This window comes from Epinephelus moara, chromosome 7, assembly GCF_006386435.1.
Source record: "Epinephelus moara isolate mb chromosome 7, YSFRI_EMoa_1.0, whole genome shotgun sequence".
NCBI classification, from domain to species: Eukaryota; Metazoa; Chordata; class Actinopteri; order Perciformes; family Serranidae; genus Epinephelus; species Epinephelus moara.
In genome coordinates, this window is record NC_065512.1 from 25,348,767 (window position 1) to 25,366,538 (window position 17,772).

General features: G+C 42.9%; 1 protein-coding gene across 1 annotated transcript in view; it reads right to left on the reverse strand.

Annotated features, from left to right (window-relative positions):
* map2 (microtubule-associated protein 2) overlaps nt 1-17,772 on the reverse strand; it is a 134,776-nt gene that overhangs the window by 28,966 nt on the left and 88,038 nt on the right. Inside the window, exons 7-12 of the mRNA XM_050048797.1 lie at nt 14,445-14,519; nt 10,237-10,452; nt 3,883-6,897; nt 1,918-2,160; nt 1,329-1,466; nt 195-256 (exon numbers count right to left, since the gene is read on the reverse strand). Coding sequence (XP_049904754.1) covers nt 195-256; nt 1,329-1,466; nt 1,918-2,160; nt 3,883-6,897; nt 10,237-10,452; nt 14,445-14,519 — 3,749 coding nt within the window. The remainder of the gene's footprint in view (nt 1-194; nt 257-1,328; nt 1,467-1,917; nt 2,161-3,882; nt 6,898-10,236; nt 10,453-14,444; nt 14,520-17,772) is intronic.

Consider the following 17,772-nt stretch of genomic DNA (forward strand, 5'->3'; position numbering starts at 1 on the left):
TGCTGCTGTTTGGGAGAAAGTTTTGGTTTCTTGCGTCAGTGTCAGTTTGTCTTGACTGACGTTTATTCGATTGCTGTACTGCAAACCTACTTGGTGATTCAGGCTGTCTGCCAGTAAAGCTTTGATATGGTATTTCTCTGAGTGGTTTGGGAGCCAGAGGTCACGCCATTGTTGGGCTGATGGAGTGTACTCACCGATGCTCTGTCGCGGGACTGTCTGGCAACACTGAGAGGCTGACGACTGTCTGGTAGCCCCTCTGAGAGAGAGAGAGACAGAAACAGACTTACAGGAATATTCGAACACACAGACAGATACATGATTTGACCTTCTTACACTGATGGGGAAGAAGTGAGAACTTTTTTTAAACGTCCTACTTTGAAGGATTATCATCATATTTGTATCCTTGTGAGCATGTTTGGTTCTCAGAAGAAATCAAATCAAAAATACAAGTTTGTATTCCCAAACCTGGCAGGGTGAGCTATATGACAAATCGAATGTTCTTTGGGAGCGGGTTGCTGCCCCCTTGAGAGCTCTGTTCTGCAAAGATTTGGCAAGATATCACACAGAATGGGGGATTTTGTATTATGTAAGGCAACCCTGGAAAATAATCTAATTGGGGCAATGCAGCAGTATACTGAGCTTTCATCATCAGTGACACAGAATTCAGTCCGTCGGGGGAAAATGAAGTGCAAAGTGCCTCTGGGACAGAGTCTTTATAGTATCAGGTCCATAGAACAAAACCATGGATTACTAGTTGCCTGGCAACCATAGGTTTAAAAGAGCTTGAGTGGATACGTAATTCGTAAAGAGACAAGAGAGGTCAGGAACATTTTGAAGGTTCTTCTACACCAGACAACTTGCCCTTCATTATCAGACAACTTTTAATTCACATGGAATAATTATATAAAATATCAGTATATAAAAAAATCAGACAACAAACAAATCACAATGAACATAAAAGTGTTGGTCGGAAAAGGATGCATTAAAAAGTACCTTAACACCAGCTGAAAATCTTGTTTTGCTGACCTTGCAGTAATGATGAAGTGTATCTGGAAAGTGTTCAATGAATCCTGAACTCACAACCTTCCAATGTCAGTGCTTTCAGCTCAGTGTTATGTTGCTCTTCAAAGAACAAAGAAAGGATGCTCACAAAAATAAATGAAACCAAATGGAACATGAATGGCAGTCTGTTTTTTATTGTAATCAAAATCAAAGAAACACATGACAAAAGCAAACCACTGTAATCAATGAAACAAAATGGATGCCGAAACCAACTGAAGCAGACAGTGGAGGTACCAGTTGTGTAAGAGACCGAGGCAATGCGTCACCTGTGGTTCTCCTTCTGGGACAGGAGTGGTGCTGAGTGGGGCGGGTCTGCCGGACGGTTGGTTTTACCACACTCCTCTTGGACGGGGATTGACTCTGAGTCTCCATTTTTTTGGTAAGGTCGGCTTTCCTTATCACAGCTACCAGAGGAAACAGGGCCATTGACAAAGGCAGAGACACAACAATAAGCAGAGACAGATGAGCCATGTTAAATTAGGGAATGCTGCAGGATATAAACTCCCCAGACACCCTTTTTAGTTGTTGCATTTGTTGAACTATACTCAAAACAGCTGACTCAAATGACTGTGTCAGTGAATTATTATGAAACTGCATGTTTTGACACAAATAGCTATATAGGTAGGCGATAAATCACAAGCCACTGTGTTTTCAGTGAATTTAGAACAGCAGAGCCCCAGTTTGGGCACATGATGATGCCGAGCCTGTGCCTTAAATGGTTTTACTCAAAGGACAAGACAAGGAAAAGTAATATATACCCAGGTTAGATATCTGATAAGGTTATAATCTACAACTACAATGTCTATAAATACCTCCTACTTCAACTCTGATAATAGTTCGAGAAATCATGAGAACCTTTTTTCTTCTTGACTTCCTCTCTGGGGATGTAGACAGGTTCTTTGCGGACAGGTTTGCGCTCTGGTGTGGAGATTCTGCCTTTAGGCCGCCCTCCCTTGGCCTTTGGTTTGACTGGCTTCTCCTGTTTCTCCGTCTTCTTCAGTTGCGTCTGCTTGTTCTGGACCACGCCAGGCTTTTTGACTGGGCTGAGCACCTTGGGCAAAGGCTCAATCTGCTCTGTCGCCATACTCTTATCATCATCTGCAGTGCGGCGAAACAGGACATGAAAAACACAAGACAGTATTATTTTTTTAGTACAATGTGTTTATTTGAAACAGTAGACGATAGAAAAGGGAAGAACAATAGCTGGTTTTCCATAAAATTGTCAAGGGAATTTTAAGTAAACTTTTAAAATGTTGAGAAAAAAAAAAGAAATGCGATTTAGACATGTTTCCATCAACTGGTTTGGAGCAAATAAACTAGGCACCGCAAAGCGTGGTTTCATCAGAATTTGGTGGTATAGGCTAATTTACACATGACTGTAATCAGCCAGTTAAGATAAGAAAGACTTTATTGTCCCAAAGGAAATTTGTACTGGATACATGTGGCACCTGCCGTTTAAAGATAGAAAAAAGTTTATACATACACTTCCTACGTATACACAGTCCATACAGAGCTGTCGCTATTAACAATCCCACACACCCAGTACCTACAGTACATGTACAGACTGCCATCAGCCAACAAATTGCACCCTGCCCATTGCACAACACATCTGCTTTACATAGTCATCAGAGTACAAGAAGTAGAGGACACAAATCAAGTTGCCTTGACCATCTAATCCATCTATGGAGAGAGAGGTTTTCAGGGGTTGATTTCAATTGGGCAAGTTTTAATTGTTACTGCAGGTCAGTTAGTATTGGCCGTATTTCACGCTGTCCAGAGACGAAGACATACTAATGCATTGATTCTAATGCATGAAAAGACGCCGATAACGGAAACATCTGATCAGTCATATGAGTTATATGTTCAGAACTTATTTGGCACAGGCATTTCCATATCCATTTTATTGTATCACCAAACAAACAAAGGCAAAAAACACTTCAGGTGAGCATAACAGCTTTTATGCGGAATTACTTCATCTCTTCTCTGTTTGTACTAATAGTATCTCCTGTAGCCGTGAAGGAATGGCACTTTTTAAGTACGCAGATGACATGGCCCTGGTGTCTAACCTGACTGGCAACAATGCTTTGTACCAATACTAGCAGACAGTCAACAACCTGGTCCAAAAAAATTGGTGATAGCTCACTTGAGCTCAACATCACAAAGACCTGTGCTGAGCTGTGCTGTGGGGGCAGAGAGAAATCACTATCATCATCACCTCTTTTTCCATCCACTCAGTAGTCAGGGTCACCTGGTAGAGCAGGTTCCGTCTTCACAGAGATAGACACCTGTCTTTCATCTTCACAGTACACTGACTCTGTGTACAAAAAAGCTCAACAGCGCCTCCACCTGCTGAGGAAACTCAGTGCTTTTCATGTCAGCAAGGACATTTTAACTCTGGTTTACCGTTCCCTCATTGAAACCATTCTCACCTTCAATATTTCATCCTGTTATCACTCACTCTATCACTCCTCTATCTGAACTGATCAGGAAAGCCACCCTGATCACTGAGGACCCTTCTCACCCTCTCCACCACTCCTTCCAGTTACTGCCATCAGGCAGATGCTACAAAGTCCCACTGGCCCTGAAAAACATCTACAAGAAATCCTTTATTCCCTCTGCAATAACCACCCTGAACAATCTAAAAAAGACACTTTAACCTGCTTTTATCAGTCGCAATTTTAACAGTCCTTTTTTTAAATTTGTTTTGCAGATAACCATGGTCTGTAAAACATCCTATTAGCGTGATCAATTGGTCAAACTAATAATAAGTTTATGGAAACATGGCTACAATAAAGGAACAAACCATCAAAGATAGCTCACCTTGTGTGTCGACCCAGGAGCTGTCAAGGATGGAGTCGTCCATTGTGGTTTCATCTCTATCGTAGCTTTCTGTCTGTCCTTCAGTTTCTATGGTTTGAGCCTCCTTCTCAGGGGTGGCAGGGGCCTCAGGAACCTCACCCACCTCTTCTAGACTTGCAGCCTCAATGTCTGCTTCTTGGGCTAACTCTACAGACTCCTCCTCGTCCTCTTCTTCCTCTTTCTGGGCAGCAACACAAAGGGCCTCAGCCTCAGGCGGAGCAGAGAAACGAACACTGTGTCCAGGCTCGTCTGCTTCATCGATGGTCTGGACCACAGTGATAAAATCATCTTCGACCGTCACCACTGATTCGATGGCAGCGCGAGTCTCTGGGATCTCCTTTACCATCGCTGCTCCTGCCACTGCTTTCTCTAACACGTCCTCCTCACCTTCCTCTTGCCCCTTCTCAGCCTCTGCAGGTTTTTCTGCCTCTTTCTCCACAGTCTCCGCGGCTGCTTTCTCCTCTGCTTGTCTTGCGATCTCCTCTGCAACCTTTTTCTCCATCTCTGCCACTTTCTCCCTCTCTTCCTTCTCTTTCAGCTCCTTTTCTATCTTCTCTTTCTCCTCCTTTTCTTTGAGTTCCTTCTCTAGCTTTTCTTTCTCTTCCTTCTCTCTCAGCTCTTTTTCTATCCTTTCCTTTTCCTCTCTTTCTTTCTTCTCTTTCTCCTCTTTCTCTTTCCTTTCTCTTTCCTCTTGCTCCAACTTTTCCCTCTCTTCCCTTTCCTTCTTCTCTCTTTCTTCTTTCTCCTTCCTCTCTCTCTCCTCTTTCTCCTTTTCTCTCATCTCCTGTTCTTTCTGTTCTTTCTCCTTCCTTTCTTTTTCTTCCCTCAGTATTCTCTCAGCCTCTTCTTTCTCTTTCTCTTCTTTCTCCCTCTTTTCCCTCTCTTCTTTCTCTTTCTCTTCTTTCTCCCTCTTTTCCCTCTCTTCTTTCTCTTTCAATTCCTTTTCCTTCTTTTCTGCCTCTTCCCTGATTTTCCTCTCTGCCTCTTCTTTCTCTTCTTTCATTTTCTTTTCCTCTGCTTCCCTCATTTTTCTTTCTGACTCCTCTTTCTCTTTGTTTATTCCTAACACTGGTGAAGGTGTTCTTTTGGGGGAACCATACATTTCTCTTTGTTTAAGTTTAGAAGGTGAGAGTACCGGGGAGAGCAGCTTGTCATCGTCTATGTTGCTGTCCACAGATGAAGCAGGTGACGTTTTGACTGGCCTGGCAATCCGGTCCTTGGCCACACCGGTCAGCTGGTACACATCTTCGGCATCCACTTCCTCATAGGCCTCCTGGTGGACCAGCTTCACTTTCTCCCGCAGCTCCTGCAGCTCTCTTTCCTCCTCCAAACTCAGAGGCCTGTCCTCCATCTCCAATTTGCGGATCTGCCTCTCGTAGTCGGCGATCTCGGTTTCTGACGCCGAGCCTTCGCCACTGGCTTGTCGTTCAGTCTCACTTTCTGTCCTTCCGCCTTCTTCTAGAGTCACGGTCACCGTTGGTGTCACAAAGGAATCACACGGTTGAGCAATTGGCGTCTCACTTACAGATTTTTTGGACTCTTCATCTGCAACCTCCTTGCTCTTTTCTTCAGCAGAATCTTTTGTCTCTTCTTGCTTCTGGTCTGTCTCCTCTGTGACATCAGCACCTCCTGATGGCTGGCTCTTGTCCTCCACAGATGTGTCTCTGACTGCTAATTTCCTAGCTTGCTCAGCCACTTTTTCCTCCAGGACGGAGGGGGTGAAGGCCTGTGCAGAAGCGTTTGTAGGGCTGAATACATCTGCAGGTGATGGCATGGGCCCTGAATATTCACTGAACACACAATAGCCCATCTCTTCCAGCTGGCTATCACTCTTTCTGGCCCCGGGGCTTTGTTCCCCTGAAACTAAGCTAGCCAGTGGGTCATCAGCAAAGAGTGGGGCATCAGCTTGTATTGACTTTCTCCGTGTGATTTCTGGGTCAGTGTTTTCTGATGCCAGCCTGGAGCGGGTACCAGCAAGGTCCAGCATCTCAGGCAAGTCTTGTGCCATCACTGTGCCATTCTTATACGCGCTCTTAGGGGGCTGTGGTGATTCTGGCGACTCCGATTCAGGACTGGGTTTTGAAACTGGTTCTGTGGTCCTTGGGGGAGATGAGGAATCTGAAGTTATGGAAGCTGCAGTCTCCAGGATCAAGGGAGGCAACAATGGAGGCTTGTCCACAGAGGGCGTAGTGACTGGGAGGTAGTCTGCTGAATCGTCTAGACTTCCACTAGTGTATGACATGATATCTGTGGCCAGCGGGGAGAAGTTCCTTGGTTTCCCTTGGCCACTCGGATCCACTGCCCCAATGGTGATGTTAAGTGAGTAACTCCTCTGCTCTAAGGCCAATTTACCCGGGGAAAGCCGGCATTCATTACTCCTGTCAGGAACTGTGAACACTCTAGTGTCCTCTGCTGTACTTTCTTTAGTTTCGGGTTTATCCTGAGCTTCAGCGAGTGTGCTGTAGCTGATCTCCTCAGGCCTGCCATCAGCCGGACTCTTCTCTTCACCAGATCTGCTCAGTTCGTAATAACCCTCACCTTTAGATTGCGGCGCCTCATCAACATCCATGGCTGATGTTTCAAAATATGCTGACATGCCAGATCTGTCTCTAGCATCCCTCGGTGATTCTCCTCCTTGAACTTTGTCTCCCAGTGATGAGAAATCAGAGGGAGAACCTATGCTGCTGATCTCCACCACCTCCACTGATGGCTGTTTCTCTGACACTGTAATAGGCTCGCCATATGTAGGCTGGAGTGTGAGTGATCTGACACATTCTTTGGCTTGGTTTTGAACATTCGGAGGTACAAAGGATGGCATATCCATGGTGGGGCTCTCTGGTACAACTCGTTCACCAGCAAAGAACCCTTGCATCTGGGGCTCAAAAAACTCCTCGGGGCGTTTCTCCGATCCGATGCTGTCTGGGCTCATGGAACCACTTTTCTCGCTGCCCTGCTTGTCTGAATCCATCTTCAAAGCTGAAAGGACATCTGTAAGTTGGCTGTTTTGATCAACATAGAAAAGTAATGCTTTGGCATGCTTCGAGTGAGATATTTATTAAGCTGGGGACTGGGAAAGCTGTTATCACAGAAACAGGCAAAGCTCTCCTCAGAAACTTACAGCACAATGACACGGCCATCACTGAAGAGGTACGGCGAGATTATGGGGCCCACCAAGTCACAGATGGATGACAATATGGGATGGTATGTGACGGAACCGGCGTGAGGCAACTGTGATGCTGACTTATGGGAAACAAGCAATAATAGATGGGATGGATATCCATGCGACTCTTCAGAACAATCAGATACAAAAAAGATTAGCATTTCTGTCATTCTTTGTCTTCTTAAGTATGATGAAATCTTATGAGAATTTCACCAGTTGAGATCTATAACAGTTTTATCAACATCAAATGAATTTTGGCTCTCAATAATGATATTCAGAGAACGCTGGCACAAATAAAGAAGAACCTTGCTGGTGAATGACAGAAAAATGCCATACACTGTCACTTAGAGTGACAATGAAAAGATAAAAAAAAGATTGGAATTTTATTGACACGACAATGCATTTGATGAGACAGTTATACCACACTTAACATGAGACAGCCAACACAAAATTCCCTGAAAATTAAGCACACAGAATCATGGTAATAATATGAGTGACCCATGTTTAGTAAGTATGATTCATGGTTACAAACAGTGCATAGCACTGGCATACCAGCACCAAGCCACGGGTAAACACAACGAGAAACCTGTAAGCTTATAGCCGGTGAAAAAAAAGCACTATTACGATCAGCAACACTTCACTTCATCATACCAATACGAAACAGCCGGCCCTGAAAACCACAGCAGGAAAAAGAAAATACAAGCGCAAGAATAGCACACAATAAAACCAGGTTAAGTTAAAAGAACATGATTCTTTTCACCAACAAGCCTGTGTTGCCTTGCAGCCACAGCAGAGCGCAGGGAGGATTACTTGCCATTCCACCTGAATTGTAATGCTTATGTTATGTGCTTATGGGTTCCTTTTGACACATCTGTCATTCTTATACAGTGGACAATGCAGTAACATGCAGGCAAGGAGAGCAGAGGGCAGGACACACCTGTGTCAGAGCTCTCCCCACCCTCTGCTTCCTCCTCCTCTCTGTCCAAAGAGCTTTCTGCAGCAGCACTAGCTGCTTCGTCTGGCTCCAGGTCTAGATCCTGGGCCTCGTCTATGGCCTCTGCCTGCTCTAAGGGCTCAGCTTGGGGGCTGTCCAGCTCGGGCTCTTCCCCGCTCCACTGCTGCTCATCAAGAGCTGCCTCGGACTCTGCTGCCTCTGCACTCTCCTCCTCCTCCTCCTCCTCCTCCTCCTCTTCCACCTCCTCCTCGTAATCAGCTGTAAGAGCCTCCATGGTCTCTTCTTCTCAAAAACAGGATGAGAGGGGGACACATTAAGACTACAGGCAACACAGACTTGGGTTATGTGTGAACACAACTTATGATGGGACACTTTCAGCTCAGGGAAAAGATGACCTAAAGTGTATGTCTATTCACACAAATAGGTACATTACACATAAAGTACAGAGTGTTGTGTATGGGTGGTTTTTGTTTTCATTCTGTTTGTATGCATTTCTACTTTGGGTGCTAAATGTAACCAGTATGCAAGAAAACTATTGGTTATAGGCATGCATGAGATTTTTTCTCAATATCTATCTTTTTTTCAAAAACCAGTTTTGTAAAAAAAAAATATATATAGATATATATATATATATGTATAACCATTTCCACTTCCCTCTTTCTCTTGCACACATCTTGCCTTCAACCCAGACTGACCTACCATCTTTAATAACTGAGGCTGGAAAAATAATATGAAGAACACTTCATGGCCTGACACTGCACTACTGGAGAAGCCCTTCAGGTCAGAGCACTTCTGAAATCAATCGCTCTTTAGAAGAGACAACCTTGAAGAGCTGCAGTCCGGTACAGTAAAAAGCAGAGCTCCTTAGATTCACGACACTGCACAGACTGGATTTTTAACTGTGTAATGGTCAACGTGGGGGCGTGCAGCTTTGGTCGTCAGCAGCCATTGCTGTATAACATTTAGAGTTCTTGTGTAGGTTACACAAATTATATTCAATGTATTTGCAGACAAATGTTGCTGCATATGACATAGAGCTAACTGGACAATGATGGGTTGGGGGAGGCTGGGGGAGTTAAGAATCAGTCTGCATTAACACTATTTATACAACTTATACCACAGTCAATTACATACTCTTTACATTCTTTGCCTTGTGTTTATTGAATGAATGGATACATTAAAAAAACAGATGGATAAATGTAGCCATTTAGATACTGACCAATACTTTTTATCTCAGCCTCATCAATGTTATGAATTGTGCACAATATGCTGCTCTGGTGAAATGTACCGGAGGAGTTAAAATCAATTAGAGTATGCTTTGGGAGAAGGCAGAGCTTTAAATAAAGTCCGTTGTTGAAGCTGCCCGGATAACGTATAAGATAATGTAAAAGGCTATGTTGTGTGTTTGTACAGCCTAAGTGTTAATACACTGAGGTCCTAGGTCCCCTGTTTCTAAAGACAAAGTGTTTGCAGGTGGAAGTGTTTGAAAATGTGTGTGGAGCTGAAAGTCTTCCTTGATGCCACAGTGAGTGTGTGAGAGGAGCATAGGATGAGAGTAGTGGGTTTGACATGGTACAGCATAATTAAGGGGGTGAGGGGTCATCTTGACAAATGAACCAAAACACAACTCTGGAAGATGATTGGTGTAAAGGAATCTGTGCATGGAGGTCATCAATCATGCTCCGCATAACTGACAGATTCACGAAAGCCATTTGGACCTTACTTTATGTCCCAAAAGTAAAACCTTGGTGGCCATGTGATCTTGCTGATGAGAGCTGTCGTGTATTATGTCCATTGAGTGAGTCACAATTTAAAAGTGTCCTATTTTTGAGACTTCACTGCTATGTGTTGGACGCAACGGCATGGCAACCACAGGTAGCAATGGCTTTGGGTGAAATAAAAAATAAAAAATAATAAGAAATGACTGTTAAAAACAAATATGACACTGCTCAGGTTTTGAGCGAACAAACATCACAAGGACACAGAAACACACACAAGGACAGACGAACTGACGGACGAAGAGACGAACTGACGGACGGAGAGACGGAAGGACGGGAGGAGGGGGGGATGGAGGGATGGAGGGAGGAGGTCAAATCACAGAAGGAGAGGAAGTTGGTGTTAAAGAGAAAGGAGAGAAACAGAGTGAGAAAGAGAGGAATGGAGGGGGGGAAATGGCAAAGAGGAACCATGCGTGGTTCACCTTCAATCTGTCTAAAGGCCACGGCCTGCCCTGTGGGGCGAGAGCCCGAGTGCGTCCACTCTGGGCTGAACAATGGGTGCTCATAGTACTCCTCGTCGGAGTGGTAGGGGTCGTCCTCGGGCACGGAAACTGAGATGGAGGGGGCGAGGAACTTGCACCTCTCCCGAGAATTTTGGAAGCGGCGGAGAGGGCCCGCCTCCTCCTCATCCCCTACATCTACAAACAAGACAGACACAAGGAGAAGAACTGCAGGGAAATCTGGACACACGGACTGAAAGAGAGAGCGAAGAGGAAGAAAAGGATAGGAAAGAAGGAAAAGGAAATAGTAAACAATAAAGAAATGGAGAACGCATCAAAGAATGTCCATCTTAAAGGTGATTCAATATAATATTGAGTCTCCCTGTCTAGTTTTGTTTTGAAAACATTGATAGCATCCCAACTGAACAGAGGCTTTGCAACTTTGCTAAAAAGAACTAGGGCTGTACGCGACTCAAAATTATGACAGTCAAATCTGATTTGACTGTTCAATACAAATATTTGACAATTCCTTTTTTTCTTATATAAAGTTTTAAAGTTTGAATGAGGCACAGTGGGATTTTCAGCGTGACAGCTACATTCATGTAATATAGTAAACAAGCTCACTGCACTAACAACGGATTGTAAATGTGCAACATTTTTTGCTGACACTAGCTATCAAGCAAAAGCCAGAGACTGTCGAACCAGTTAATAAACCCTGCCCCTCCTTGTGCCTCTGCAGACTCTGATGCTGACTGTGAAGACTTTTTATTGCACTTTGCTGGTAAGGTGGAGTTAATAGGACTTGGTATCACTCCCAATACTACATTTTTGGATGCTGATTACCCGCACTGTGATTCCCTGAGCAATTTCCCCCATTACTCTGTCTGAGCTCATAGAAATCATATATCATATGAAAGTATCCAACATGCACCTTGACATAGTTCCAACTAAGTTTTTATTTGAGGTGACTGATTGTTTTGGGCACAGTTTGCTTTCTCTGTCTACTAGTTCTGTCCCAGATTACTTTAAAACTATTTGTGTCCAACCAGTCCTTTAAAAACCTGGGCTGGATCCAATCCTCTTAGGAAATTACCGTCCATCTCTAAACTGCCTTTTATTTATAAGATTCTAGAAAAAAAAGCAGTTTCAAAGCAGCTTCTTGATGCTGTGGAAAACAACAGTATATTTGAAAAGTTTCAATCTGGTTTTCATCAGTATCACAGCACTGAGACAGCTCTCCTCAAAGTCACTAATGACCTTTTAATGAATGCTGACACAGGCATGTGCTCAGTTCTTGTGCTGCTGGACTTAAGTGCAGCCTTTGACACAATTTATCATGACATTCTCTTAGACAGACTAAGGCACTGGGTGGGTGTATCTGGCACTGCCTAAAACTGGTTCCCCGCACTCTTGTCAAACAGGAAGTTTTGTGTCTCTGTTAACATGTCATCCATTTCCCATATCAAACACGGTGTGCCTCAAGGGTCAATCCTTGGTCCAATTTTGTTCTCATTATACACATTCCCCTTGGGTGATGTCATCCATCAACATGGTGTCTCTTCTCACTGTTATGCGGATGACTCACAGTTGTACCTCCCTGTTAAGCGCACTGACATTAGCATGCTGAGTTCTCTGTAGGACAGCTCTATGTAAAAACTGTGATGTTTTCTCTGCAGGATTCTCCACTATTGAATCAAGCTTTCACTGAAGGGATGTGCACACGCCCCTGTATTTGTAGAACAGCAAACAGCAATGTTGTTTCTCTCTGAAATGACTTTTGATTCACCAAAGTCTCCCATCTTTGCCTGGATTTTCTAAAGCCTGAACACAGAGGAGCACAGGAGGTGCAGAACTCTAGTTTTCTCTCTGACTACATTAATTACTTTTGCTCAAAAATTATTATGGAATATTTGCCAAATGATGCCAAAATAAAACTGCCTACTCCAGCTTTAAGGGTGTTTCAGCCTTTTGCCATCTGTTGATATGCAGAATTAAATTGTGTAAGAAATAGAAGTAAAATGTTGTTTCGTGGAAACGTAGTGACTTCACTTGGAAATGTATCTTTCTATTTTTGGCTTCTGGTCTTTAATTGGAATTCATATCTATGAGACAATACTTGTTTAAACAAGGGGTCATACTCAATTATGACTTAAACTGGGGCCAGCTTTGGTCTTTAAATGTTAATTATATATTGAAATGATACAAAATCGACATCTTATTTGCTAGATAAATCCTTACATTACTTCTTAAGATGGACATTTTTTTGCAGGGAAAAGGGAGCTTGAGGAGTAAAAAAATGACCACGACAAAAACAAAAAAGACAAATTTAAAATAGGCAACAAAAAATAGAGAGAGTCACCAGAAAGGGGAATGCAAGAAGGAGACAAAACTTGATTGAGAGCAAGAGAAACACAACACACAGGACATTGACAAGGAGACAGTGACAAGCAACTCAAAGGTGACAAAGCTTTGGGGGCCAGCCATACTCTGGAACAAACAAAATTAGTACACACACTCGTTTGGCATCATTCAAAGAAGATAATATGAACTGCGTCACGTATAATTGATTTAACCTAAATAAAAGACGTACAACACAAACACTTACAACAACAATTATAATACTGATACAGCAGCATCGTAGAAACACAATCAGCAACGTGTGTTGCCACCACACAAGCAAACCTCTGTAATTGGACAAACCTGAGGATCCAATCAAAGACACCATCTAATCCCTATTTTACAACAAAGGGTAAACCCCTGTGTAGGTTAAAAAATCAAATCTAAAAGAACATCATCTTTAAGGCCATGAGATGACTTAGTCTGTCAATACCTTCTGGTTTTGTATCATGACCAACACCCCAAACAACTAAACCTCTTTACCACTCTATTTGGTCAAGAACACACCAAACTGTCGCCTTCCGTAGGAAACTCATACTATACATGTCAGTCCTGACTTCTGGCTCTGTAAACGAAAACACAACGTTGCCACAACTGACCATCTGTATTTGGTGCATGGCTGACCCGCCTACAGACTCTCTCATTACATTCCAGCCAGACTGCAAATGGAGCAGACATGAAGACACAGGCCAAGCATGAAGCAGACTGAAGATTTAGTTACACTGTACAACCATTTCTTGCAGGCAGCTGCACCAAAATCTCACTGCGTTGCTTCAACTACAATTCGAAGTCAAAGAAAAAGAATCAAAACGTATCAAAATGCTAATGGGAAGAACAAATTCTGTTATAAAGTTGAAGCATAGCACCTCCTAAATTAAGGTAAAAAGTATTTTCAGCCATTTATAAGCATTGCTTAGCTATATGCTAGCATGCCTAGTTTGAAACTAACTAGCTTACCAAGATAATCCAGTTCACCTGCATTGCATTTATATAGTTCATGGAGGCTTTATTATTTTGGTTCATTTTTACACCTTACTTTTATTACTAAGGTTCATCTGGGGCTTTTGCTTTGGTCTTTGGCTATAGCTTGAGGGCAGCAATGTCTTCAAGTAATGTTTATAGAGCTAAAACTCTTACCTGTAGCCATAGCCACATACACAAATAAATCAAAAAATAAAACACTGTACAAAAAAGACTGACAGACAACAATCACAAAAACACCATGATCAGACATGCAAAACAAAAGACATAACTCAACCGATCACACAAACAACAGGAAGTTGGAAGGTTACCTAAATTGGCTGTCAAATTAGTGTGTGGGAAGACAGCGAGGTGTGGATGTTAGAAAGGGAAATGGAAGAAGAGGATGATAACAAAAGAGTGCACTTATAACGAGTTGTTCATGCATGTGAGTGCTTCTTTCTTTTAGAGATAAATGGTGATGAAGAAGAAGATACATGTCGTATCTGTTCCACGTGTACGATGAGGAGGAAGCAGGATTTAAGAAGAAATGGATGTGTGAAAAATGGAGAACATGTTCCTGCTTTTAGTAACTCTGGTATGTACATGTTTCTTGAAAGGGTACCAATGTGTGGTTTGTCCCCTGTAGGTGGGGCATGTCCTGAGAGGGGGTGGGGGGATTAAAGAGTAGCCCCGGAGCCAACCAACATCAGTACCCTAATGAGGTTGCGACCACAGAACTCCAGGGCTTCAGTCATGGAAAAGAAGGAAACCACAACCTCCTCCATTAGAGACATACTCTCATAAAAACACTCATCGCGTTCTTGGCCTACCTTGTTCCAGAGGACCAAAGTGCTCTGCAGCAGGTGAGGGGGGAGGAGAGGGAGGCAAATTTGTGGTGTCTTCAACTATAAAGAGAGACAGAGGAAGAAGAAGATACAGTATAGTTATATAAATCACATATTGTAAAGGACTCTGAGCATCTGTGGCTGTTCAATTGTATATAATCAAGAGCTATACAGGTATGTGCTAGACCAGCACTGAAGAAACAGTACAATCATCAAGCTGAAGATAAATGATGACAACTCAGCCAGGGGCGGACTGGGACTAAAAAAACAGCCCTGGACTTTGACTCGGCCCAGCCCACAACAACCGGTGCGCATATGGTATGCGCTTCCTTCTTCTTCAATTTGATTGGCGGCCGGCCGGCTCATAGATATCTATGGGCCAGCTGGCATCCAATTTAAAGGCTGCCATCTAGCAGACTGGACGTGGAACAGTAGATTATCAGGGAGGTAAAAAAAACAAAACAAAAAAAACGGTGTTGACTGCGTGGCGGCCGCTGGCCGTCCTGGAGTACCGGCCGTTCTGTGATTCTCCAGAACCTCCAGATGGCCAGTCCGCCCCTGAACTCAGCCTCTGCAACTCTGTCATGCTGGCTATCAGCTACCAGTGACTTGAATTGTCGGGCTCCCAGTGGACAGTTAAGAAAAAAAAAACAAAAAAAAAACTGATGCAGCAGAATCGGAGATATAATCTTTTTTAATCCACAAGCTCCCCATTGTTATCAAGCATACATTACTCACAATTAGGGATGTAACAATACAACTATTTGTTTTGAACTCTTAGGTACGAGGCTTTCGGTTCAGTATGCTTTACAAACCAAATGATTTGTTGAATGCTGGGAGGCACGCTACGCTAAGCTAGCTTGCAAGATGGTTAGAAATGCCTGTAACGCCATTACTAGACCAGGGATAGAGGATCCTCCAATAACCTACAGGCCTGGCGAGCCACTTTGGTTTCACTTGGAATCACGAGGGCGATGGCAAGGGAGTGATGGATAAAAAAACCAATGGTTTATCAAATCTACTACACAACAGTATTTTACATCAGTGGGAATACTTCAGGCACGTCAACTTATATCAGCCCAGCGTGTCAATCAGTGGATCGAGACAAAAACAAGGAACAACAGCTTCAAGCTAAGGTTCTCCCCACAGCAGTAAGTCAGCGATATCTAATTGTAGTAGGAAATACGGGGTTTAAGAACATGCTTAATGTATTTTAAACCAGACTGTAATTCCTGCTTTGTATAAAAAACTAAACTAAATTGAAATAAACTAAAATAAACTAAAATAGAATAGAATAGAATAAAATACATTAAAATTAAAATTAAAATTAAAATTGAAAATAAAATAAAATAAAATAAAAATAAAACAAAATAAGATGGAAAAAAAATAGTTTCTGTCCTTTACTCCATTCTTAATTATTTAACTTTTTCATCTTTTTACCGTTTTTTTTTTTTTTTTTAAATTTATTGCTGTTTATAATTTCTGATAGACATTGCTGCCACTAATTTGTTTTTATGGACTTTTTTCATCACTTTATTGCAATTATATATTTGTATCCTTCTAGCCCATTGAATGTTACCTCAGGGCATTGCTGTAAAGAGTTTAATGCTCAATCAATTTCCCCTGAATAAACAATGCTTGATGATACTTATGTGCTGTTTCAAAACCATACCATACTGTGACACCAGTGTGTCGTACCGAACCAAACTGTGACTTTTGTGAATTAAACCCCTACCCACGATGCCACTTGGCCACCAATAGTTAGTAGTCAAAGTTGCGGGTGTGTTACGTCAGTAGCCAAGTGCGGTAACTCCACATTCCCAGATTTGTTTTTATTTTCATGCCTCTGACAGTCTTCAGCCCCAGGGAATGCTGACTTTAGTGACACCACTTGAGGCAATAATCACACCATAAAAGGCTTTACTTTTTTCTCACATATGCAGTAGCACTCTACAGCACCTGTAAACATACTTTGATGTGTCAAATCGGTGGAGTTCCACTTTAATTCTGCCATTTGCTTTTTTTAATAAACCTATGCGAAGTGTTTTCTTTTCCTATTCCCATTCCCTCACAAATCAGCCCAAGTCTCCTTTCGCTGAGGTGAGCAAATACAGCAAAGCACATGAGTTAGCTCAGGGAGATAACTGCCACACTCAGACCTGATACTCTCCTCCCCGCAACATGTCTTTTATGCACTATTTGAGATACGGTGGTCTTTTTAAGTTGGCAATCCTCTGCAATTTTGCTGCTGCACTGCTCTACTGGACACCCTGTTGTAACACTGTCTGCAACAGAGAGTTATCATCTCTCACCATAATTTCCTGTGAAAGAAAAAAAAAGTTTTTGAATGACAGGCCTGGCTTGTGTGTGTGTGTGTGTGTGTGTGTGTGTGCAATATTTTGTCACATCATGTAGTTTGATTAGTGTCTTGATTTAGGCCCAATCCCAATACCCCCCCCTGTCCACTGCCCTACCCCTAGCCATTGCCCACTACCCCTTGGCCCTCGAAATGAAGCAACAAGGGGTAGGGGTTGAAATCTTTCCCTAGGAATTGGGACACCACTCACTACGTCACTGCGTCGGTTATGTTCACGCACACGTAACTATTTTAAACAGGAAGCTTCATCCTACCTATCACGTTTGCTGTATTCATCATGCTTCGTTTGATGAACGACAGGGGACAGGGGACTTATGCTAGCTAGCTAGGTAGCTACCCAGCTAACATTACGAGGCAGCATAGTTATACTAGCTGGCGTGTTATCGTAGTGTGAAAAATCCGACAATTTTCCAGAACAGGACAGATGACAGACGCCAGATAGTGCGAGCTAGCTAGCTAGCTAACAAGCAACCTGAGGACGGTAACATTAGCCATGTATGAACGTTCTTCCCCGTCTCTTGCTCGGTGGTAGCCATGGCGACGTCTATCCCTCGCTGGCAAGTCAGCATCTGAAATCCCTCGCTTCGAAGGGCTAGTTTCATACCCACTACCTGTCGTTATGCCCCCTACCCTATGTAAATACACAAAAGGGCCTCTCTAGAGCCAGTGATTGATTTGTTCCTCTGGGCTAGAGTCGAAACATGGTGGTGCAACATGGCGGATTTCACAAAAGAGGACCCTGCTCCCTATGTGGATATAAAGGGCTCATTCTAAGCTAAGAAAAACATAACACTTCTTAGTTTTAGGTGATAATACATGTGTCCATTTCTGCCAATAGATCCCTCCTCTACACACTGCACCTTTAAATAGAGAAAAGTATTGGTGTTACGGTTTCCTCCCACCCGTGCAGGTTAGGTGTACTGATGACTGGTGACC